The sequence below is a fragment of the Thalassophryne amazonica genome, chromosome 13 (genome assembly GCF_902500255.1).
Source record: "Thalassophryne amazonica chromosome 13, fThaAma1.1, whole genome shotgun sequence".
NCBI classification, from domain to species: Eukaryota; Metazoa; Chordata; class Actinopteri; order Batrachoidiformes; family Batrachoididae; genus Thalassophryne; species Thalassophryne amazonica.
In genome coordinates, this window is record NC_047115.1 from 18,955,225 (window position 1) to 18,980,975 (window position 25,751).

At 42.1% G+C, this 25,751-nt stretch overlaps 1 protein-coding gene and 1 pseudogene across 2 annotated transcripts in view; both read right to left on the minus strand.

The window, feature by feature from the left end:
• The window catches only part of ugp2b (UDP-glucose pyrophosphorylase 2b), a 74,161-nt gene extending 69,812 nt beyond the window's left edge, over positions 1-4,349 (minus strand). Inside the window, exon 1 of one of the 2 annotated variants that reach the window (XM_034185527.1) lies at positions 4,134-4,349. Coding sequence is in view for 1 of the 2 variants with exons in the window: in XM_034185526.1 (XP_034041417.1) it covers positions 3,441-3,459 (19 nt within the window). In the remaining variant the exon portion in view is untranslated. Of the gene's footprint in view, positions 1-3,440; positions 3,808-4,133 lie in introns of those variants that run through there. The other variant, XM_034185526.1, reaches the window with a different exon arrangement.
• A 9,576-nt stretch (positions 4,350-13,925) lies between these two features.
• Positions 13,926-25,751, minus strand: part of LOC117523853 — a 50,431-nt pseudogene continuing 38,605 nt past the window's right edge.

Sequence of the window (25,751 nt, forward strand, 5' to 3'; positions counted from 1 at the left end):
TTGCAGAATATGGTATATGGAATATCTCCATTAAATTTATGCATTCCTTCTGCCAAGCACTCCACCAGTTGTTACTGAATTACACATACAAATAAAAACCACCCACACTGGTAAAATGGGACATGATGCATTCCAAAACCAATAATGGCCCCTGTTACTGGGAAATAGACACATCCAGACTTGCACAACACCAGTATTTTTAAGTTTGCCCAATATCTTCTGTGGGTTTTGAGCAATGCAGGTTGAAACAGAAATCAATATACGGGCGTGTTTGGCCCACAAAATGTCAGAAAATGGTGAAAAAGTTGATCAATGTTTTTCAGAAGCCAAGATGATGCCTTCAAAAAAAATATCTTCTCACAACCCAGAGATGTTCAGTTTAGTGTCAGACAGGAGGAAAGATAGTACAATAGGCCAAAAAATATTCACACTGAAGAAGCTCATATTGGAGAATTTAATTTTTATTATTTTATATTAATAACATAATATGACCAAGTCCTCATTATGTCTAATGTTACTGCAAAACATGAAGGATTCTTCAGCCTTTGGAGCACTCTGTGTAATTCCTCATGGTTTTTCAGTAAAATTGATAACTGTGTTGCATATAACATGGGAGTTAGTGGCTTATAGTCGATTCGTACAGCATACAAACTGCAAATTAATAGAAAGGTTTATATAATAGTGTGAAATACTTTATTATTGTGATGGTGACTTTTTGGAAAATTATAACTGTGTAAATATCAAAGCATAGTTGCAAAGAAATAAAAGAAACTGTGCATTATCATGAATGAAGCATTTTAAAAGCAAACTGCCTCTGTCGCCTTGCGTTCCACTTGAGGCACCCTAATGCAAGCTTGACTCACTTCTGGGACCAATACCAGGGAAAACAGAAGAGGTTTGGACGCACTGTGCATACTGATTTGAGATCATTCAGATCAGTGTGTCAGTATGTCATGCAGGAGGCAGAGAACCTACTGAGCTCTCAAGAAAAAAAAAAAACAACTTTTTTAAACTTTTACTGAATGGTGTGCCTGCTATATGGGACTAACGTATTTATCCTGAAAAGCAATATAAATAAACTTAACAACAACAATAATAACAATAACTAGGACTGCAAGCAGTCATATACGGGCCCTTGTGTCCATGCCACCGCCTCCCCAGGCCACAACATCCCCTTGTGACCAGATATGGGCAGGTGGGTACAGGGGCAGACACTCATCACACAGTTGAAGTTCCAAGCAAATCAGACAATGCATGAGGGAGTTATGACATGTTGATAGGTCATCTACAAGGGGGCGCTCAGTGCACAAACAGAGGGGCAAGGTGTGTTAAGGAGCTGATCCTCATTACACATTTGAAGTTTCAAGTCAATCAGGTAATGCATGAAGGAGTTATGACAAGTTAATTTTTCATCTACTAGGGGGCACTCAGAGCACAAAGAGAGGGGCCAGGTGTGTTCAGGGGCCAGTTTTCATCACACATGAAGTTTCAAGTCAATCAGGCAAAGCATGAAAGAGTTATCATGACTTGATGTTCCATGGCGAAGGGTCAAAATGGCGGCGCCATAGCAGCCACACTCTTCGACAGAGAGAAAAGCTTTCGATAACTTTTGATCAGTATACTGTCTGGATGATCTGAAAGAAATTTGAAGTGCATTGGACAAAATCCCTAAGAGGAGTTCGTTCAAATACAATATGTGGAAATCATGCAAAAACGACAGGAAAATTCAAAATGGCCGACTTCCTGTTTGGAGTAGAACAACGGTGCAAGAGACTTTTTTGTACATCTATGCAAGTCAAACGTGTACCAATTTTCATCTCCCTACTCCAAAAAAACCCCATGGGGAGGGTTTAGCACCACTGACGAAAGTTCCTTTTTGTGGTTGTTGTTCAAGTTCTTTTTTAAATTGAAAGCAAATTTATATTAAATTTCAGATTTTTTTTTTTTTTTTTTTGGGCACTCCGAAAGATGATAAAATCTGTAACTAAGAACTGTGATGCATGAGTTTCATTATTGGCTACACACCAAAACAAAAGATTGAAAATGCATACTTCTCAGAAACTGGTCATTTTATAATAATGTAAATTAGAGGCAAACCTCTAATAATATCTCACAAAACCTTCAAGACGGTGCTATATAGTTGGTGCACAACAAAATCCAAAAGTGTTCATGTTTTTATTTAAATCGTGTGGTATGTTGTAATAAAGCCCACTAAGCCATTGCGGCATGGTGGCTTAGTGGTTAGCACCAATGCCTCATAGCAAGAAGGTTCTGGGATCAATTGTGGAGTTTGAATCTTCTCCCTGTCTCTGTGGATTTCCTCTGGGCACTCCGGTTTCCTCCCACATTCAAAAACATGCTTATTTACGATCTGTCCCTGGTCAAGGCAGCATCTCTACAACTGGAGTTGGTCCACGGGCACTGGACTCTGGCTGCCCACTGCTCCTAGTGGTTGGATAGTGTCAAACTGTAATTACGATGGGTTAAATGAAGAGGACAGTCATATAAAAAAGAAGAGGAATAAAAAGAAAAACAGCAAGGGGCAAGATTATACTGTTATGTTCTACAGTGATTGTGTAGTTTCCGAGAATTTTATTTTACTTTAATAGTTCTATACAGCAGAGACACATAATTTTTAAGATGGTCCAATAATAGCAGCATTTATCAATGTGAAATTTACATAGTTATAATAATGGAGTTATTAAGTAAGATTTCAACGCGCTTGTTTTTTAAGATTGTTTCTATTTATATAATTTGCCACCCTCTGCACACCATCATCAGCAACCAGAGGAGCCTCTTCAGCCACAGACTGCTCCTTACCAAGTGCAGGACCAGCAGACTGAAAAACTCCTTTGTCCCTCAGGCCATCAGACTACAAATTTTGTTGTATGTATGTACAATGACAAATCAAGGGAATGATTATCATTATTGTGCGTCAACTCAGTCGTGATGATGACAATGACAATATAGAAGCTCTCAGCCAAGCAGTGCCTTGTTGTCAGGTTTGGAGCAAGGTCACAATCAACGAAACAAGCTTGGATACAGACCCCTTTTTTTTGTTTGTTTGTTTTAAGGGCTGGATGATTATCTTTGAAAGCAGCAGGTCCTGCACATTTAAAGCAACAGGCACAGAAAATGGGTTGGTTTTTGTGGGGGGTTGCAAGACCTGATATCTGGTTTAATTCAAACTGTCTTTCATCAACTTACTTTATAATAACTTATGTAAATATTAATATAACCCTTTTAAAGACACCAGTGAGAGACTGAAATTAGCATGTATGCTGCACAATTACGAATGTAAAAACTGATGGGAAAACTACTATTGAAAACAATTAGAAGCATTGCGAAGAATAGATATTTTTGCAGAATTAAGCTCTGCATTCTTTTCAGTATAAATCATCTGAGCGGTGCACACCATCATCATCATCATTATTACTTACCTTTTGTATAAAGTGCCATATTTCAGCTGATGAGTTCAGTTTACAAATGCACAGGTATAGCCTCCAAAAATCAAAGTATCTATGACCACACGGACCAAAAAGAAGAAGAACAAAAGGAATCCCAAACTGATCTTTTATCCAGAGATGATAAACCCTGTAAATCCATTCACCACTGGAGCCATGGAGAAGAAGACATCCTGTCCTCCTCGTGTACTAACAAAACAATGACACATTCATCCACTCACTGCCATCCTCAGAAGAGCAGATAGGCTGATCTACTAAAATCCTTTTACTTTCCAGGCCCGACTGTAAAACACGTCACCAAGGGTCGTGCCTCATATGCCGCGCCCCCTGCCTTCACTTTTATTACCCTACACTCTTTACACCAGCATCGAGTCGATCATTAACCGCTGAAATTATACACTGGCTGGACAAACGATGTGGAAATAAATAATTAGCTGGATGACCCGTCCCCCCCAAAAAAGGGGGGAAACTATGGGGACAGTAAAGCCCTCTTGACGATAACAGAGGTACCGAGAACGCACCACAGAGGAAAAACGAGCTTCTTCACGAAATGCGACCTGCGAGGCCACGAAGGAGCGAATACAAAGATACCACAGTCTCATTGTGAAATAACTCATCGTGTGGAAATTGTCAAAGGCAGTGTTGAATTTAAAAGCTTTTTTTTCTTACGGTGTTACTGTAGGATGCTGCAGAGGGAAAGTCGACGCGTCGGCCTGATCCAGCGGTTCTCAGCAGCTCCGCACAGGACACACAAATGATTCGTATTTCACCTTCTTACGCCTTATTTCTATGAAAATCGCTAAACACCGCTCGGTTAAAAAAATAAATAAATAAATAACGAGTGGCTAAAACTGACGTACTGCTAACTACAGAGTACTTAAGAATGGGAAGATAGCGAGCGGGTGCCAGCCAATGAACAAACGCGTTTTGTGACGTAATTACGCAAAGACGAAAGGATTCTGTGACGTTGTTATTTTTGACATATTTCTGCTTGGTCGAAATATGAACACATTTTGTTTTCGTTACTTGTTATTTAACTATTAAAAATGCATACAAATTTTAATATAATTAGGCAGAGATTGTTTAGTTTATGTTGAACCAGTTTTTGTTTTTTGTTGAAAGACTGACTCTGTTTCTTTAATTACCCTAAAATGACTGTTGTTTTGGTAAATAATAAATTGTTTTTATTCAATTAATGAATGTGATCGGTGGTGGTGGTGGTGGGTAAGATGTGAAAAATTACGAAGACAAAAATCTGTGTTGTATAAACCATTAACACAAAAAGAACACAGCCTTCTTTAAACCATTAAAAACAAAAAGAACACAACCTTCTTTACCCAATTCTAAAAATCTATTTTAAAAAGGGGTGTTGAAAAGAAGAATATCACCATAAATTTCCACAATACCATAGTGAATTTAACATAAACACTGTTATATAAAAAAAGAAGAGGGGAAAAAAAAAACAGCAAGGGGCAAGATTATACTGTTATGTTCTACAGTGATTGTATAGTTTACGGGAATTTATTAAAAAAAAAATTTAAATATTTAAAAAAAATGGTTTTGTTTTTTTTTGGATGGTATCACAATAAAAGAACAGATATGTTGTCTCTCCATCTTGCTGCATAAGTAGCATTTCTCTACTTCAAACGTAATTTTTTATTTATTTTATTTCATTCGATGGATAAATGCTGATAGTTTTGAAAATGCTTTTTTGTATTTGGGAGAAATTAGAAATTTAAAAAATGTGTTCACTATATCCTTTTTTATCATAGTTTCTCTTAAGGTTCTGTGTACTTTTAGTAAAGCCAGAATACACAGAATTGACAAAAAATGTGTTTCAAGCAGTCTCCCCACCCTCGGGGAGCTATTAAGTCTGTTAAATTGTGCGTTTTTCTGTTTAATCATTTGTTAGTGTAGGTATTACCAATTGCCTTAGCAATTATTTGTATTTGTAACAATATAAAATCTAACTTATTTTTCATTTACTTGATTTGTCTACTTTGTATAATATTAAAACACAAATTATAAAAATATTGGGACTGAATGGAAAATCCAACCCCCCCCAGTGATTCTTACAATTACTTTGACTTATATTGATTGCAGACAGCATGAAGGCCAGATATTTCATGTTTTGTGTAGTCAACTTAGTTTCATTTGTTCATTTCATTCCTGCACGTGAGGGCCCCTTCACACATAATACAAATGTGGTCGAATTGCGCATGAAGCAGGAATCGTATAGAATACGTGTAAAATCGTAGCTGCCTCCAACGCCTCATACACCTTTTGCTACAACTATTTGCGCACACCAGCGGCTGAAAGACAGAGTGTGTGCTGTGAGAGCCCTTCCATCCCTTTCGCGGTAGGTGTCGGCCAAATTCCAGCTGACACACACCGAACATCTATCACCGCTCGTTTGGCACTTAGAAAATGTGTCGCCATTCGTACTATCATCACGAAAACAGTCTGCAGACAATCACTGTCGAGGTGGATGTAAAATTTGTCTAAGTGCCCCCACGAGTGTGGCTTTTCAAGCAGACACAGTGACACATTGGTGTGTCCGCTGAGGGGACATCCATAAAAACATTTATTGCTGTTGCAATGGGCTGCAGCTAGCACGCACACCACGCATATTGACAGGCTGCTTCAGGTGAAATGGACCATCAGATTATAACACGCAACAGGTGATCTGAATGTCATGTCACCCATGTGAGCTCTGTTACACAAGATGCAGTCAGTCCTGCGGCACGCCGTCCACAAGACACGCGTGTCAGGCAAGATACACGTGTCAGGCAAGACGCGCACAGGGCCGGCTGGACATGCCGCCAGCAGATGTAGACATGATAAGAGCGCCCTGCTTCTCATTCATATCATTTCATGACTGTATGTCTGTGACCATGGGTCATCTACAGAGGAACAGACGGATCATACTTGTATTGCCCGCTTGTTAAGAGGAATTCAATAAAATGTGGTGTTTTTATATGGTGTGTGGCTTTATTTTATTTTTTAAAATACATCCATGTCCTTCTTCATATCAGGCATTTTCCCACACCTTTTACAGGACAGTGATGGTAGCTCAGTGGTAAAGTTTCTGGCTGGCAATCAGATCTTTTGAAAATTGCAGGTTTGAATCCCATGGGTGGCATGTATTTTGTATTTTCACAGCAGCTGCGCTTGCACTGTGCTCCCGCGTGCACAAAACTATCGCAGCGGCATCATTCACGCCTGCCCATCAGCTAGATGTTTTTGTGGTTCGCTTATATGAGCTGTTCCGCTGAGATTCACCTCGAGTTGTACTTATTTGTACTATGTGTGAAGGGGCCCTAAGGTTTGCAACATATTCCAAAGTTGGTAAGTGGGTAATTTAGGGTTGGTTATCAGGTATTTAAAAAAACTTGAATGATGTAATTTCAAACAGTTGTCAACAAGTGACTGAAATCATAATTTGGTGCACAGGCAGTATCCACTAAGGTCGAGTTTTTGAGGAGCAAAGATGTGCAGAGGATCATTTGTGTGCAAACCTATTCAGACGACAGATATGACACTGCATCAGTAACTGTCATTCATCAACAGTGCTGGGTACGTTATTTTAAAAAGTAATTAGAGTTACTAGTTACTTCTCCCAAAAAGTAACTGAATTAGTAACAGTTACAGCATTATAAAAGTAATTAGTTACTAGGGAAAGTAACTATTGCGTTACTTAAAAAAAAAATTGGATCCCCCCCAAATGAACTTTAAATTCAGCTGATAGATTATTTATAATAAAATTGAATAATAAATGTTTAATGAATTAAATTGACACTCAATAGAATACATTATTAGCTGAAAACATTGTACACTAATCCACACTACTTTAATGTTGCTGTGGAACCATGTGAGACAAGACACCCATAAAATTTAAGATATTATTACAGATGTTATCATTACTATGTTTATAACAGTACTTTTGACATTTAATGCACCTCAACATGCTATCAAATAAACCTGAAATTAAATTATGCTCATTCACATGTACATTCTTGCCTTTTGTGTGTGTGTCTGTTTGTGTGTGAGCGAGTACGCACGTGAACTCTCACCCACCTCTGCCTCTGGTTGGTAAGCCAACCAGAGCCAGAGTGTTGTGTGGGCCGCTGAAGAGGAGGTACTGCTGGCCCACCACCACAAGATGGCGCCCTGCTTGAAGTGCGGGCTTCAAGCACGAGAGGGCGTCGGCTTTGCTGGAGGTGACAGCTGTCATTAATCAACACAAGCTGTCACCCATCACCACCACTACAAAGACCGGACTGCAACTCCACCTCCTCGCCGAGAAATCAACTACCATTCAGGTAATTTCTCTGCTGACTGACACTTTGTGTGTAATAACCTGAACTTCTGTTGCAGCCGTTTTCCTGGAGTGTGTCCTTATCTGAGGGATTGGCGTTTGGTGTGACAGCGACGGCTTCGCCTCACACCCCAACCCAGATAAGTGGTTGACCAGGAGCTGCACGAGTGTGTGTGATTGGAGGTGGAGGTTTTTCCCTCCTTTACTTAATACAGACTGTGGGATTACCGAGTGTGCGAACTCACACTCATCTGGACTGTCTCTGTTCTCTGCCAGCAGTACCGGGTCTGACTGCTGAAGACAGCGGCCACCTGGGGCGCAGGGCTTGGCGGCTCCGGTGTTCTTCAGCTCCGTTGGTGGTGGAAGCTGTGTGGGGATCCAGCTCTTCTCTCTCCAGGCGTCTTCTATCGTCGAGCCTGCCCACACGTCACCTGGTGTATGATTGACAGTCCACCATATTGTTATTGTCTGTACGTTGTTGTGCGATTCATAACATTAAATTGTTACTTTTTGGCTTATCCATTGTCCGTTCATTAACGCCCCCTGTTGTGGGTCCGTGTCACGACACTTTCACAACAGGATTTCTCGGCCAGCGTCATGGATCCCGAGGGGCGTCATCCATCGCTTGAACAGCCAATGGGAGAGCGAGGTGCACAGGCAGGAGGCGTGGTGGGTGAGCTGCAACACATCTTAACCGCCTTTGCCGCTCGGTTGGACTTAGTTACCGAGCAGAGCAGTGTTCTCAATCGCAGGATAGAGGCTCTCACCGCCCAGGTGGAAGCGCATGATCAGGGCGCTGCTGCAGCACCTCCTCCTGCTGACCGTGTGCCAGAAACAGACATTCCGCTGGTCGTTCAACGACCCCCCCCACCTTCCCCTGAAGCATACATAAGCCCTCCGGAGCCGTACGGAGGCTGTGTGGAGACGTGCGCGGACTTCTTGATGCAGTGCTCGCTCGTCTTTTCACAGCGTCCCGTCATGTACGCGTCAGACGCCAGCCGGGTGGCTTACGTTATAAACTTGCTTCGAGGAAATGCACGCGCCTGGGCTACGGCGCTTTGGGAGCAGAATTCACGGCTCCTAATGGTTTATACTGAGTTTGTGAGGGAGTTCCGACAGGTGTTCGACCACCCTCATAGAGGCGAGACCGCTTCAAGTGTGCTGCTGTCGATAAGACAGGGGTGTCGGAGCGCAGCAAAGTATGCAGTCGACTTCCGCATCGCGGCAGCGCGAGCCGGCTGGAATGCTGTTGCGCTCCGCGCTGCCTTTGTAAACGGACTGTCTCTGGTCCTCAAGGAGCACCTGGTGGCGAAGGACGAGCCGCGGGATTTAGATGGGCTTATCGACCTGGTTATACGGTTAGACAACCAATTAACAGAACACCGACGGGAGCGAGACGAAGGGCGTGGTCAGGCACAAGCCGTCCCTCTTCCTCCCGGGTCTGAAAGGGAGCCGACTTCCCCACGCTCCACTGCCAGGGCTCTCCACGTGACAACAGCTCCCCCTGCTGACGTTGCTATGGAAACGAGCAGGGCCAAAAAAACGATCAGATCAGAGACAAAGGAGGCTGATCCGTGGAGAGTGTTTTCTCTGTAGCTCAACTGAGCACACACAGAGAGAATGCCCCAAACGATCAAAACAGCAGCACTCGTCCTTAGAGACTGGGCTAAGGGTGGGTCACAATACCCACGCGGGGAGACCCCGTAAATCTGCACGAATCCCAGTGAGGATTTAACCCTTCACGCCCCAGCACTGGTGGACACGGGGTCGGAGGGAAATCTGCTGGATAGCAGATGGGCAAAGGAGGTTGGGCTCCCTCTAGTGGCCTTACCGTCACCATTGTCGGTGCGGGCACTAGATGGCACCCTTCTTCCACTAATCACACACCAGACTCAGCCAGTGACATTGGTGGTGTCTGGGAATCACAGGGAGGAGATTGTGTTTTATGTAACACCTTCTACCTCCCGAGTGATATTGGGTTTTCCATGGGTGTTAAAACACAATCCCCGGATTGATTGGCCGTCTGGGGTTGTGGTTCAGTGGAGCGAAACCTGCCACCGGGAGTGTTTAGGATCCTCGGTTCCACCCGGTGTGACAGCTAAGGAGGAGGTTTTAGTCCCCCCCAATCTGGCGGCGGTGCCAGCTGAGTACCACGACCTTGCTGACGTCTTCAGCAAGGATCTGGCACTCACGCTGCCCCCGCACCGTCCGTACGATTGTGCCATTGATTTGATACCGGGCGCTGAGTACCCGTCCAGCAGGCTGTACAACCTCTCACGTCCGGAACGCGAATCAATGGAGACCTACATCCGGGACTCGTTAGCTGCCGGGTTGATCCGGAACTCCACCTCCCCAATGGGTGCTGGTTTCTTTTTTGTGGGCAAGAAGGACGGCGGACTCCGTCCATGCATTGATTACAGAGGGCTGAACGAGATCACGGTTCGTAACCGATACCCGTTACCTCTGTTGGATTCAGTGTTCACGCCCCTGCATGGAGCCCAAATTTTCACGAAATTGGATCTTAGGAATGCTTATCACCTGGTTCGGATCACCCCGTTAGGTCACTTTGAGTACCTGGTCATGCCGTTCGGCCTCACCAATGCGCCCGCGACGTTCCAAGCATTGGTTAATGACGTCTTGCGGGACTTCCTGCATCGGTTTGTCTTCGTATATCTAGACGATATACTCATTTTTTCTCCGGATCCTGAGACCCATGTCAAGCATGTACGTCAGGTCCTACAGCGGTTGTTGGAGAACCGGCTGTTTGTGAAGGGCGAGAAGTGTGAGTTCCACCGCTCTTCTTTGTCCTTCTTGGGGTTCATCATCTCCTCCAACTCCGTCGCCCCTGATCCGGCCAAGGTTGCGGCGGTGAGAGATTGGCCCCAACCAACGAACCGTAGGAAACTACAACAGTTCCTCGGTTTTGCAAATTTCTACCGGAGGTTCATCAAGGGTTACAGTCAGGTAGTTAGCCCCCTGACAGCCCTGACCTCCACAAAAGTCCCCTTCACCTGGTCGGATCGGTGCGAAGCCGCGTTTATGGAGTTGAAACGCCGGTTCTCAACTGCACCAGTTCTGGTGCAGCCCGATCCCAAGCGCCAGTTTATTGTTGAAGTGGATGCCTCTGACTCAGGGATAGGAGCCGTGCTATCCCAGAGCGGGGAGTCTGACAAGGTTCTCCATCCATGTGCCTACTTTTCCCGCAGGTTGACCCCAGCTGAACGGAACTATGACGTCGGCAATTGGGAACTTCTTGCGGTGAAGGAGGCTCTTGAAGAGTGGAGACACCTGTTGGAGGGAGCGTCGGTACCATTTACAGTTTTCACGGACCATCGGAACCTGGAGTACATCCGGACCGCGAAGCGTCTGAACCCCATGCAAGCCCGCTGGTCGCTGTTCTTCGGGCGTTTTGACTTCCGGATCACCTACCGCCCCGGGACAAAGAACCAACGATCTGATGCCCTGTCCCGGGTGCACGAAGAGGAGGTCAAGACCGAGCTGTCAGACCCCCCTGACACCATCATCCCCGAGTCCACTGTCGTGGCCGCCCTTACCTGGGACGTGGAGAAGACCGTCCGGGAGGCCCTGACACAGAGCCCGGACACGGAGCCCGGACCCGGGGACCGGTCCGAAGAACAAACTGTACGTCCCACCAGAGGCCAGGGCTGCGGTCCTTGACTTCTGTCATGGTTCCAAGCTCTCCTGTCACCCAGGGGTGCGAAGAACCGTGGCACTGGTCCGGCAGCGCTTCTGGTGGGCGTCTATGAAAGCCGACGTCCGGGAGTATGTCCAGGCCTGCACCACCTGCGCCAGGGGCAAAGCTGACCATCACAAGGCCCAAGGCCTCCTCCAGCCTCTGCCAGTGCCTCGTCACCCCTGGTCTCATATCGGCCTGGACTTTGTCACGGGCCTCCCGCCGTCCCAGGGAAACGGAAACACCACCACACGTCACCTGGTGTATGATTGACAGTCCACCATATTGTTATTGTCTGTACATTGTTGTGCGATTCACAACATTAAATTGTTACTTTTTGGCTTATCCATTGTCCGTTCATTAACGCCCCCTGTTGTGGGTCCGTGTCACGACACTTTCACAACACAGAGCCTCTAGTTGGTAGAGGCAGAGGCTTCCTTAGCCAATCACCATCACTTATACAGTTGTCCCACTCCTCCACCACACCCCCCTCCCCCAACCAAAGAAAAGAGGAAAAAAAAATTGAAGCTTAGCTGCAGCAGAAATGAAAATGCTTCAATTAATGTGTGGCATTTTATTGTCAGTAACGATAATAGCAAAATGGAAACAGTAATTAGATTACCCGTTACTCAAAAAAGGAACATCGTATGCAACAACACTTATTTTAGCTGTTATTCCCATCAGTGTTCATCAATAGCTGATATAGCTATTGTTCATCAATAGCTGGGGGATGGTAAGGTTAGACCTTACTTGCGTGAAGCGCCTTGAGGCAACCTTGTTGTGATTTGGCGCTATATAAACGATATAACCATATTGGCAAGAAATAATTTGGGGAAATCTTTGTCAATCAATACAATACAGATTTACATTCACAAGTACAGGTTAACTGTGCACAAAAGATGCTCTATGTTAATGTTTCCATCACAGAAGTGTAAATTACCTTTGACAAGGGTACTGACACATCCTTATACCGTGACATTGGCTTTTGGGCTTGTAGCTGAAACAGTCTGGATCCTCCTTTTCATCTCTGGTCCAGAGAGCACATGGCATTCACTTCTTCCAAAACTTATCTGGAATATTGATTGAATATTGGTCCAACTCACAGGTCTCAGAGCTCAATAAAGTAGATGCTCCTTCTGGACAAGGTTAATGCAGACAAGTACACAGGTTTTAAAGGAATATATGCTGCCTTCAAGACATCTTTTCCAAAGACGTCCATGCATTTTTCAACAAGACAATGCAAAATGACCAGTTTTTACACATTACAAAGGCATGGTTGTGAAATAAGTGGGTACGACAGGACCGGCCTGCAGTCCTGACCTATCCTCAATACAGAACGTATGGAGAATTTTGAAAGAAAAAAAATGCAATGACAAGCCCACACTGTTGCACATCTCAAGATGTATCAATACCTGAAATACTTCATCGCTCAGTATCCTCAATGCGAAAACGTCTTAAATGGTATGGGAAGGAATAGCAACATTACAAAGTGGTAAATACTTTAGAGTCAACGTTTTTGGAATGTGTTGCAGCTCTGAAATGCAGGCATGGATGTATTAATACAACAAATGAAGTTGACCACACAAACCATAAAATACTTAGGTTTATATTGTTTGAAATGAAATAAAATTCAAGAATCGCTACTTTTTTCCTTCTCTTTTCATTTTCCATAACATCCCAAGTTTTTGGTTGTAAAATGTACAGTATTACTTGATCAGTTTTTGCGGTTGTACTATATGTAGTTCTAAAAAGATACAACTGCTGGTACAACAGTCAAAAGCTGTACTATGCAAACTTTGACTAATCACAGCCACAGAACCCATACAGTACTACTGTTTGTATTTATTATTTATTATTATTTATTTATTTAAACAACTTATTATTTATTATTACATTTAGTATTTATTTATTATTGTAAATGAAGTCCCAAGACATATTCAGTGACAAATTTTCATATATCCATCTCCTGACTTGCCTAAAGAAAACTGGCAGTAAAACTCATAATTTGTGTTGAAAATAATCATTGTATTTACTTTGTCCAGAGACTATTCATGCAAATGCCAATAATTCATAAATGTTTTATGTAACTGTTTTGCTAAACACCTTGAATTAAAGCTGAACGTCTGCAAGACAAGGACAGCTTGAGTTCTTGTATCTTAGTTCCATGAATGCAATTAAAGGGAACCCATAACCTATTCAGCTTGAAAAACAAAACCAAATCCTCTATCAAACAAAAACATTTGATTTTTTTTTTTTTTTTGCTGTAGCTTTGACAGTTTTCCCTTTTTTGTGACTAAAGACAGTGCACCACTGACTTTGTGTAACAAGACACCCATATTCCACTCACCCTCAGAAAATATTTCAGCAGTTAGGCAAAGCTTTGTTGGCCACACACTAACACAGTGACTCGTATACACAGAGACCCACACACAGCGTGAACGTTTGAGACGATGGAGTGCTTTATCAGAGGCGTGAGTTTGGAGGACTGACGGTGTGTAAGTGCTGGTTGGGCCTCCCTGTAGGGTCCAGTCATAGTTCCAGAAATTCCAGAGCAGTATCCCTCTCCTTTATCAGCTCGTCAGCTGTTGCATCCATCTTAGATTTGGAAAATTCAGTGATGGTCAGGCCCTGCACAATCTCCCAGGACTTATTCTGTGGAAAGGATATATTTTCATGAGTTGTCATTTTATTGGTCATAATTCTTCCAAATATCATACACTTCCGAGTAAGTGGGATCTGATTTAAGGAGGTTCCCTGAGAGAATTTGTAGTTTATGGAAAAGTTCAATCATATTTAGCAGGAAAATACAAAGCAAAGCACAGAAACATTTGGAGAGACGCCACCTTGACAGCTACACAGATATCAACTCATTGAAACCAGTTACTAGCAGTGAGTGAACAAAGGTTTAGGTCAGTCTCACCTTGATCTGGACAGGAAAAGAGTAGATGAGGTCATCAGTGATTCCATAAGGGTTCCCATTGGAGTAAACACCCATGGAGGTGAACTCACCCTGAAAGAAACCAAACAAAATATACTTCAAATCAACACAGGAGTATAGCTTTGTTTATATCAGATTGCAATGGGTGGCAGATAATTAAATGTCTCAATTACTTTTTTGATTAGTCTATTGATTATCCTTTGGTTAATTCATAATTAAAGCATAACTGTAAAATCTACCAATAAGTTTCAACTCTGCTTTCAAACATTTTGTCATGTTATTTTACACTTAAAAAAGTTACATAAAGTTATATAAAGGCTATAAAGTGCTAGATAACAATTATTCTCATTATCAATCTGTTGATTATTTTCCAATTCATAAGTTGTTTGATCTATAAAATTTTAAAAATTTAAATCCTCCCAAGGCCTAAATGGCATCCTTAAATGTCTTGTTTGTCTACACCCAAAACATAATCCCTTTACTGTCAGAGAGAAAGAAACCAGAATATATTCAGATTCAGCCCTCTGGGGCTCATGGACACGCCAGTACATCTAAGTGTAGTTTTGGTCACGTTTCTATGTCACCACTTCCTGAAACTACAAATTCTCAACTGTAGAATGGATCTCTTCTTTAAATGATCTTTGACTCACACTAGCACTAGAGGCCAGAGAAGGTCACCTGTTCAGTCTCTCTCTGCCTGCTGCAAGAGGCTCCACTCAGTTGCAGCGTCTGTTAGTGGGAGAGCCTCACTAAATTTCAATTCAATTTATTTCATTTATATAGCACCAAAATCACAACAAAGTTGTCTCAAGGTGCTTCAAACAAGTAAGGTCTAACCTTACCAACCCATAGAGTAAGCACACAGGCGACAGTGGTAAGGAAAAACTCCCTCTGATGATTTGATGAAGAAACCTCAAGCAGACCAGACTCAAAGGGATGACCCTCTGCTTGGGCCATGCTATCGACACAATAGACAATACAGGAAATTATACAGCAAATTATGGGAGATTTTAGGAGTCCATGCTCGTGCACAAGACAGAAGGCCTGCAGAAGAAAAACACCCACTCCCATCTCTGGATGGAGCCACACCTTAAACAGAGACAAAAAAAAAAAACAATCAGGCAGCAGAAAGACAACAAATACAGCATAATTTATCACCATTTAGCAACAAGAAAAACAGAAGAAATAATGAGGTGATCGCTGGCCACTAGCCCGAAGCTTCACTAAAAGACCCAGACTTTACATAAAGTTGAGGCCGTGGACTGCTCTGTTTAATAATAAAATGAATTTTAAAACATAGTACCATACTATGCCAGTATGCTAGCCATACGAAAGGGAAAATAAGTGCTTCTTAAGTCTGGACTTGAAAGTCTCCACAGAATCTGACTGTTTTATTGATGCAGGGAGATCATTCCACAAAGCAGGTGCACGATAAGAGAAAGCTCTGTGACCCGCTGACTTTTTATTCACTCTAGGGACACAAAGTAGTCCTGCACCCTGAGAACGCAGAGCCCAGGTCGGTACGTGAGGTTTAAGTAGGTCAGCTAAGTAGGGAGGGGCTAGTCTGTGAATACTTTTATAGGTTACTAACAGAACCTTAAAATCTGATCTAACAGGGACAGGAAGCCAGTGAAGAGACACCAAAATGGGTGTAATGTGGTCAAACTTGCTGCTTCCTGACAAAAGTCTGGCAGCGGCCTTTCGAAAAAATTGGAGGTCCTTAATGCTGGACTGCAGTAAACCATAAAATAGAACATTGCAGTAGTCCAATCTAGAAGAACCAAATGCATGAATCAGGGTCTCACCATCAGCCATAGACAGGATTGGATGAATCTTCGCTATATTTCACTGGTGGAAGAAAGCAGGTCTCGTAATATCTCTAATGTGGTGGTCAAAGGACAATGTAATATCAAAAATCACCCCAAGGTTCCTCACTTTCAGTATGATGTATGACACATGAGCCTAGGCCAAGCGTTAGCTGGTCAAATTGATGCCGATGTCTCACTGGACCAAGAACCATCATTTCAGTCTTGTCAGGGTTTAAAGTAGGAAATTGCAAGACATCCAGCTTTTCACTGATGCAAGGCAATCGTCTAATGATTTTATGTGGATGAGATTACCAGCAGTTATCAGCATGTAGAACTGAGTATCATCAGTACAGCAATGAAAGGTAATCCCAAAACGCTGCAATATGTGCCCAAGGGGAGCTATATATAGGGAGAAAATCAGGGGGCTTAAAACAGACCCCTGTGGAACCCCAAATTTCATGTCACTAAGGTTAGAGGTAGAGTTATTGTACAAACACAGTGAGAATGGCAGGTATGATGTCAACCATGCAAGGGCATTCCCAGTAATCCAAAAATGATTCTCCAGCCTATCCAGTAGAATATGGTGATCCATAGTATCAAACACAGCACTAAGATCTAACAGCATCACAACCATAGTGGTGTCCGAATCCACTGCAAGCAGAAGATCATTCACCGCTTTAGTGAGAGCTGTCTCTATGGAATAATATTTTCTAAAAGCGGACAGCTGTGCCTCAAAAAGATAAATGATTTGCAGAGGCGATCAGAAGGCTTATTTATATGAATGTTAAAGTCACCAATAATCAGAAGTTATCTGCAGTAGTTGACAAGTTAGAGATAAACTCACCAAAATCATCTAAGAATTCAGCGTATGGGCCAGGGGGGCTATATATGGTGACAAAATAATATAGCTGATTGTTATTGTTTTTACATTGGCAATACGTAGCATTGTGGGCAGAGCGGAGAATCACATGTTCAAACAAATTATATTTATGATCCCCAACAGTTAATAAACTAAACCTAGATTCATAGATAAGAGCAACACCCCCACCTTGCTTCACATCACGAGGGATGTGACTAAATGTGTATGCTGATGGGCAGGCCTCATTTAAGGGGACGACAGCTGTAGGTTTAAGCCAGGTTTCACATAACCCAATCATATCTAAGTGATGATCCATTATACAACCCCTGGCAATAATTATGGAATCACCGGCCTCGGAGGATGTTCATTCAGTTGTTTAATTTTGTAGAAAAAAAGCAGATCACAGACATGACACAAAACTAAAGTCATTTCAAATGGCAACTTTCTGGCTTTAAGAAACACTATAAGAAATCAGGAAAAATAATTGTGGCAATCAGTAACGGTTACTTTAGACCAAGCAGAGGGAAAAAAAATATGGACTCACTCAATTTTGAGGAATAAATTATGGAATCACCCTGTAAATTTTCATCCCCAAAACTAACACCTGCATCAAATCAGATCTGCTCGTTAGTCTGCATCTAAAAAGGAGTGATCACACCTTGGAGAGCTGTTGCACCAAGTGGACTGACATGAATCATGGCTCCAACACGAGAGATGTCAATTGAAACAAAGGAGAGGATTATCAAACTCTTAAGAGGGTAAATCATCATGCAATGTTGCAAAAGATGTTGGTTGTTCACAGTCAGCTGTGTCTAAACTCTGGACCAAATACAAACAACATGGGAAGGTTGTTAAAGGCAAACATACTGGTAGACCAAGGAAGACATCAAAGCGTCAAGACAGAAAACTTAAAGCAATATGTCTCAAAAATCGAAAATGCACAACAAAACAAATGAGGAACGAATGGGAGGAAACTGGAGTCAACGTCTGTGACCGAACTGTAAGAAACCGCCTAAAGGAAATGGGATTTACATACAGAAAAGCTAACAAAAGCCATCATTAACACCCAAACAGAAAAAAACAAGGTTATAATGGGCTAAGGAAAAGCAATTGTGGACTGTGGATGACTGGATGAAAGTCATATTCAGTGATGAATATCGAATCTGCATTGGGCAAGGTGATGATGCTGGAACTTTTGTTTGGTGCCATTCCAATGAGATTTATAAAGACGACTGCCTGAAGAGAACATGTAAATTTCCACAGTCATTGATGATATGGGGCTGCATGTCAGGTAAAGGTACTGGGGAGATGGCTGTCAATACATCATCAATAAATGCACACGTTTTCATTGATATTTTGGACACTTTTCTTATCCCATCAATTGAAAGGATGTTTGGGGATGATGAAATCATTTTTCAAGATGATAATGCATCTTGCCATAGAGCAAAAACTGTGAAAACATTCCTTGCAAAGAGACACATAGGGTCAATGTCATGGCCTGCAAATAGTCCGGATCTTAATCCAATTGAAAATCTTTGGTGGAAGTTGAAGAAAATGGTCCATGACAAGGCTCCAACCTGCAAAGCTGATCTGGCAACAGCAATCAGAGAAAGTTGGAGCCAGATTGATGAAGAGTACTGTTTGTCACTCATTAAGTCCATGCCTCAGAGACTGCAAGCTGTTATAAAAGCCAGAGGTGGTGCAACAAAATACTAGTGATGTGTTGGAGTGTTCTTTTGTTTTTCATGATTCCATAATTTTTTCCTCAGAATTGAGTGATTCCATATTTTTTTCCCTCTGCTTGGTCTAAAAAAGTAACCGTTACTGACTGCCACAATTTTTTTTCCTGATTTGTTATAGTGTTTCTTAAAGCCAGAAAGTTGCCATTTGAAATGACTTTAGTTTTGTGTCATGTCTGTGATCTGCTTTTTTTCTACAAAATTAAACAACTGAATGAACATCCTCCGAGGCCGGTGATTCCATAATTTTTGCCAGGGTTGTATTATATTTGGACTGTTTGGATTTAGGGGTGGTTCCAGAGTAGCATATATAAGATGCCTGAAAGTAGGTTTAGGTTTGAGACATTTCACGTGGGTTGTAGGTAGCAAACACAAAATATTTGATATTGCTGGAACATCCAGCGGGCCATCCTCAATTTCAACATCATCCAATGTAGAAATGGGTATTAAGTTTGCAAAGCATATCCCTCTGTGATTTTTATGTACACATTTGCGAAGACACGCCACAATCTCAACTGGATGAATTTCCCTCCCTGCCACATAAACTGCACTATCACCATAGCGGATTTTCTGCACTAATTTCCCCGCTAAGCCCATAGATTCTACACATTTGCTTTCAGAACTTGACTGATGAAACCACTTCTATTCAATCTGGAATCAGAGGACTTTTCTCCAGCTGCAGCTGTTCTAGTGCAATTGGAATTGTCTCACAGGTAATTATTTATAGTATTTATATTGTAATGGCTTGGTAAAACAGTAGCATTTCATTCCTTCTTATGAGTATCTGTAAAATTATGTTTATTATAGATTCAACAACTCGTCATAATCATTCAGATGAGCTGCGCTGTGCTGACGCAATGACACACAGCATTTTTGAATTGTTTGCACAATGTTCACCTGTAGTTCACAAATTTAATGCCAGAGATTTTGAACATTTTAAAAATTTTCTTGCGCACCGTTTACAACGGGTTTACTCTCTGGCATGGCAGATTGTGTGCCAGTGCGGGGATCAAATTCGTGCAAGTGTCAAGCTACCTTTAGAGACTAAGAAAATAATCATGGAAAAACACATGGAGGGATTAATTTCTTCAGGAATAGTGCAGTATAGTTTTTATTTCAAGGCAGCAATGGAGGTTTTGACACCAGTTTTTATTTGACAGAAGCAACAGACAGGTAAGAGATATTGTTTTACAAAATATAATGTTTTGGAATGTTCCAGATCTCTCCCATGTAGTTCCCAGCACGTGGCGCTGCTGCACTGCAGGGCACATACACTACTCACATTTAGGAGCAGATACAAATTTTAGGTTATGTTATATAACTGCAAGTGAATGGACATATGTATAAAATTGTTTTGCTACATATGAGTATTCTTGAGTGGTTTGGCAGTTTTTCTCGCAATTAAAATCCACCCAAAAAAATAAATAAATAAATAAATAAAATCTGAAAATTACCCCATAACAAAACAGCTTGGTATGCCAACAAAACAAATTAAACACTAATCAATGAGATCTGTGCTCCTCCCCCACCCCACCAATTCCACACTCCCAGCATCAATTTAGCATACTCATAATCCTGTCAGTAGCACAAAAACATACCCGCTCCTTTAATAAATGTGAGTAATGTATTTTTTTATTACACATAGTTTTAAAATCTTTCATATATATATATATATACGTATAGTGATAATCTGTGTGATCATACAGCCTGTCGCAGGGACATTCCATGTACACAGCAGCAATAAACCACTGAGAGGTGCAGATTAAAACTGCGTGCTGCGCACAGTCAAGATCCAAATTCCCACAGACTCTCTCAAGTACAACCCCAATTCCAATGAAGTTGGGACATTGTGTAAAATGTAAATAAAAAGAGAATACAATGATTCGCAAATCCTCTTCAACCTATGTTGAATTGAATACACCACAGAGACAAGATATTTAATGTTCAAACTGATAAACATTATTGTTTTTGTGCAAATATTTGCTCATTTTGAAATAGATGCCTGCAACACGTTACAAAAAAGCTGGGACAGTGGTATGTTTCCACTGTGTTACATCGACTTTCCTTCTAACAACACTCAATAAACATTTGGGAACTGAGGACACTCATGATTGGGTATAAAAGGAGTATCCCCAAAAGACTCAGCCGTTCACAAGCAAAGATGGAGCGAGGATCACCACTTTGTGAACAACTGCATGAAAAAATAGTCCAACAGTTTAAGAACGTTTCTCAACATTCAGTTGCAAGGAATTTAGGGATTCCATTATCTACAGTCCATAATATAATCAGAAAATTCAGAGAATCTGGAGAACCTTCTACACGTAAGCGGCAAGGCCGAAAACCAACATTGACTGCAATTGACCTTCGATCCCTCAGGTGGCACTGCATTAAAAACCAGCATCATTGTGTAAAGGATCTTACCACGTGGGCTCAGAAACACTTCAGAAAACCATTGGCAGTTAACACAGTTCGTCACTTCATCTACAAGTGCAAGTTAAACCTCTACCATGCAAAGCAAAAGCCATACATCAACAACATCCAGAAACACCGGCGCTTTCTCTGGTCCTGAGCTCATTTGAAATGGACAGACGCAAAGTGGAAAAGTGTGCTGTGGTCTGATGAGTCCACATTTCAAATTGTTTTTGGAAATCATGGACATTGCCCTCTGGACAAAAGAGGAAAAAGACCACCCAGATTGTTACCAGCGCTAAATTCAAAAGCCAGCATCTGTGATGGTATGGGGGTGTGTTAGTGCCCATGGCATGGACAACTTACACATCTGTGATGGCACCAACAATGCTGAAAGGTACATCCAGGTTTTGGAGCAACACATGCTGCCATCCAAGCAATGTCTTTTTCAGGGACGTCCCTGCTTATTTCAGCAAGACAATGCCAAGCCACATTCTGCACGTGTTACAAGAGCGTGGCTTCGTAGTAAAAGAGTGCAGGTACTAGACTGGCCTGCCTGCAGTCCAGATCTGTCGCCCATTGAAAATGTGTGGCACATTATGAAGCACAAAATACGACAATGGAGACCCCGGACTGTTGAACAACTGAAATCGTACATCAAGCAAGAATGGTAAAGAATGCCACCTACAAAGCTTCAACAATTAGTGTCCTCAGTTCCCTCAGTTGCTTATTGAGTGTTGTTAGAAGAAAAGGTGATGTAACACAGTGGTAAACATACCACTGTCCCAGCTTTTTTGAAACGTGTTGCAGGTATCCATTTCAAAATGAGCAAATATTTGCACAAAAACAATAAAGTTTATCAGTTTTGACATTAAATATCTTGTCTTTGTGGTGTATTCAATTGAATATACATGTTGGTTGAAGAGGATTTGCAAATCATTGTATTCAGTTTTTATTTACATTTTACACAACGTCCCAATTTCATTGGAATTGGGGTTGTAAAATAAAAATAAACCATAGCAGCTCCACTGAAGAGAACACAAAGCGAACACAAAGCAAACGAGGAAAAAACTGAACATGCCACTCATTCAGTTGTAAAGGTTTCTATATGTAAAGTCCACACCATCAAAGAAGCCCCACACATATCGCGCGCGATTGCCAGCTGGAGAACATGTGCAGCTCCACTATAAGTCCTCACACAGATCAGCAGCCAGAGAACGTGTTCAGGTTCACTTGTCCTCAGGTACGGATTGTGATCGCCGGCCAGAGAATAATGTCCGACAGCAGCGCTGCCTTCAGCTCAAGTTCTGTCACGATTGTGGCATGTTATAGTCCATTATCTCCTAAAAATAATGTATTCTGACTTTTTCCAATGTAAGAAATACATCTGCATGTCCAGACAGTCTGTAACAACAGTGTGGTGGAGACAGTCCATGCCCATCATGTTCACAGCAGCAGTAAACCAGCATCCTGTGATTCAAATAACAGCGTTACCACAGTTTAGGCTCCAAAATCCAACAGAAAGAGTTTTGGGGGTGAAGTGTGTCATTTCCTCTGTACATCCAAGCCATCACTTTCAAAGGAAGGCTCAGAAGCATCGTTATCAGACATAAGTGCATTTGTTTCACTCTGTCTGTCGGCCATCAGAATGTTTCCTGCTCATTTTAAAATGTACGTCACATGCCGATAATTGCAGAGTAAGGCGTTTTCCGGATACGCACCTGTTAACTCGCTCAGGGAGAGGGACAATTAGCAATGAAAAACATCAGAGACCAATAATTATTTGCGCATGTGTGCAGAGAGGCTTACAATCATGAGTAATTTGATATTGCGTTGCTAACTGGGATGTTCAAAAACATGCAACATGGCCTTGAACTGACTGAAGATGGCACACCTTTCAGTCAAGAACAACAAGCTAAGGCTTCTGTGGTAATGGTCTCACAAAAATTGCAAAATTGAAGATTGGAAAAATTTTACCTGGGCTGAAGAGTCCTGGTTTCTGCTACAACATTCAGACATTGAGGTCGGAAGACTTACATTGCCACCAAAGACACCATGGTTGAGTTCCCACTGAAGCTGGGGTGGGGCATTTATTTTACAACTTTACAAATTCACATTAACCACTATTCATGTACTCCCATGTACATGCACAATAGTCTTTCTTTGTCCTTGCCCCTGTTGCAGATTGTGCAGCAGACAGATGCTGAAATCAAAGCGAGGAAGCTGTCTAGTGCCATGTCTGCAGCCATGGCCATCTGTGACCGCATGAGAGATATCTGGTTTGGCACCCCTGAGGTAAGCACTATATGAACACAATATGCCTATTAGTGTTCTCTTTTTCTCAGCAAGTAGGTGATATTTTCATATATTTCACCACTAATTCCTGTGAGTTATGATACTATTTTACCTGTCAAATTCCTTGATACAATCTGCCAATCTGCTGTTATCAGAATATAAAACTGCAAATGTGACTAAAATGATTTTTTTCATGAACAAAATTGTAGCTGTAACCTGTCAGGGAAAAATTTACTGCTCATTAAAGAGTGCTACAATGATTCATTGGCAACTATTTTGGTAATTGACAAATTGTGGAGAGTATTTTTAACATAGAAATTCTGATGCGAGTTTCTTAACTTTCTGGGATCCAGTGACATTTTCTTGATTTTTTTACCATTTTAGTAATTCCCCATGTGTTGCACATCAAAATGTTCAGAACAGTCTCAACTTTCTGAATGTGATGTATATATTTGCTTAAAACATTATGTAAAAGATATAATGTGGCTTTAAAGATGAAAATATGAAATGCATTTATGGAAATACTTCAAATCTTTAGTGAAAACATTTTTATGTGTTAACTGTTTTGGTGTTAGAAATGAGTTTACCAATGTCTTCAGGTCACAAAAGAGTGTAATATACACTCAGCAAAAATATAAACGCAACACTTTTGGTTTTGCTCCCATTTTGTATGAGATGAACTCAAAGATCTAAAACTTTTTCCACATACACAATATCACCATTTCCCTCAAATATTGTTCACAAACCAGTCTAAATCTGTGATAGTGAGCACTTCTCCTTTGCTGAGATAATCCATCCCACCTCACAGGTGTGCCATATCAAGATGCTGATTAGACACGATTAGTGCACAGGTGTGCCTTAGACTGTCCACAATAAAAGGCCACTCTGAAAGGTGTAGTTTTATCACACAGCACAATGCCACAGATGTCGCAAGATTTGAGGGAGCGTGCAATTGGCATGCTGACAGCAGGAATGTCATCCAAAGCTGTTGCTCGTGTATTGAATGTTCATTTCTCTACCATAAGCCGTCTCCAAAGGCGTTTCAGAGAATTTGGCAGTACATCCAACCAGCCTCACAACTGCAGACCACGTGTAACCACACCAGCCCAGGACCTCCACATCCAGCATGTTCACCTCCAAGATCGTCTGAGACCAGCCACTCGGACAGCTGCTGAAACAGTTGGTTTGCATAACCAAAGAATTTCTGCACAAACTGTCAGAAACCATCTCAGGGAAGCTCATCTGCATGCTCGTCGTCCTCATCGGGGTCTCGACCTGACTCCAGTTCGTCGTCGTAACCGACTTGAGTGGGCAAATGCTCACATTCGCTGGCGTTTGGCATGTTGGAGAGGTGTTCTCTTCACGGATGAATCCCGGTTCACACTGTCCAGGGCAGATGGCAGACAGCGTGTGTGGCGTTGTGTGGGTGAGCGGTTTTCTGATGTCAATGTTGTGGATCGAGTGGCCCATGGTGGCGGTGGGGTTATGGTATGGGCAGGCGTCTGTTATGGACGAAGAACACAGGTGCATTTTATTGATGGCATTTTGAATGCACAGAGATACCGTGACGAGATCCTGAGGCCCATTGTTGTGCCATACATCCAAGAACATCACCTCATGTTGCAGCAGAATAATGCACGGCCCCATGTTGCAAGGATCTGTGCACAATTCTTGGAAGCTGAAAATGTCCCAGTTCTTGCATGGCCGGCATACTCACTGGACATGTCACCCATTGAGCATGTTTGGGATGCTCTGGACCGGGTATACGACAGCGTGTACCAGTTCCTGCCAATATCCAGCAACTTCGCACAGCCATTGAAGAGGAGTGGACCAACATTCCACAGGCCACAATTGACAACCTGATCAACTCTATGCGAAGGAGATGTGTTGCACTGCATGAGGCAAATGGTGGTCACACCAGATACTGACTGGTATCCCCCCCAATAAAACAAAACTGCACCTTTCAGAGTGGCCTTTTATTGTGGACAGTCTAAGGCACACCTGTGCACTAATCATGGTGTCTAATCAGCATCTTGGTATGGCACACCTGTGAGGTGGGATGGATTATCTCAGCAAAGGAGAAGTGCTCACTATCACAGATTTAGACTGGTTTGTGAACAATATTTGAGGGAAATGGTGATATTGTGTATGTGGAAAAAGTTTTAGATCTTTGAGTTCATCTCATACAAAATGGGAGCAAAACCAAAAGTGTTGCGTCTATATTTTT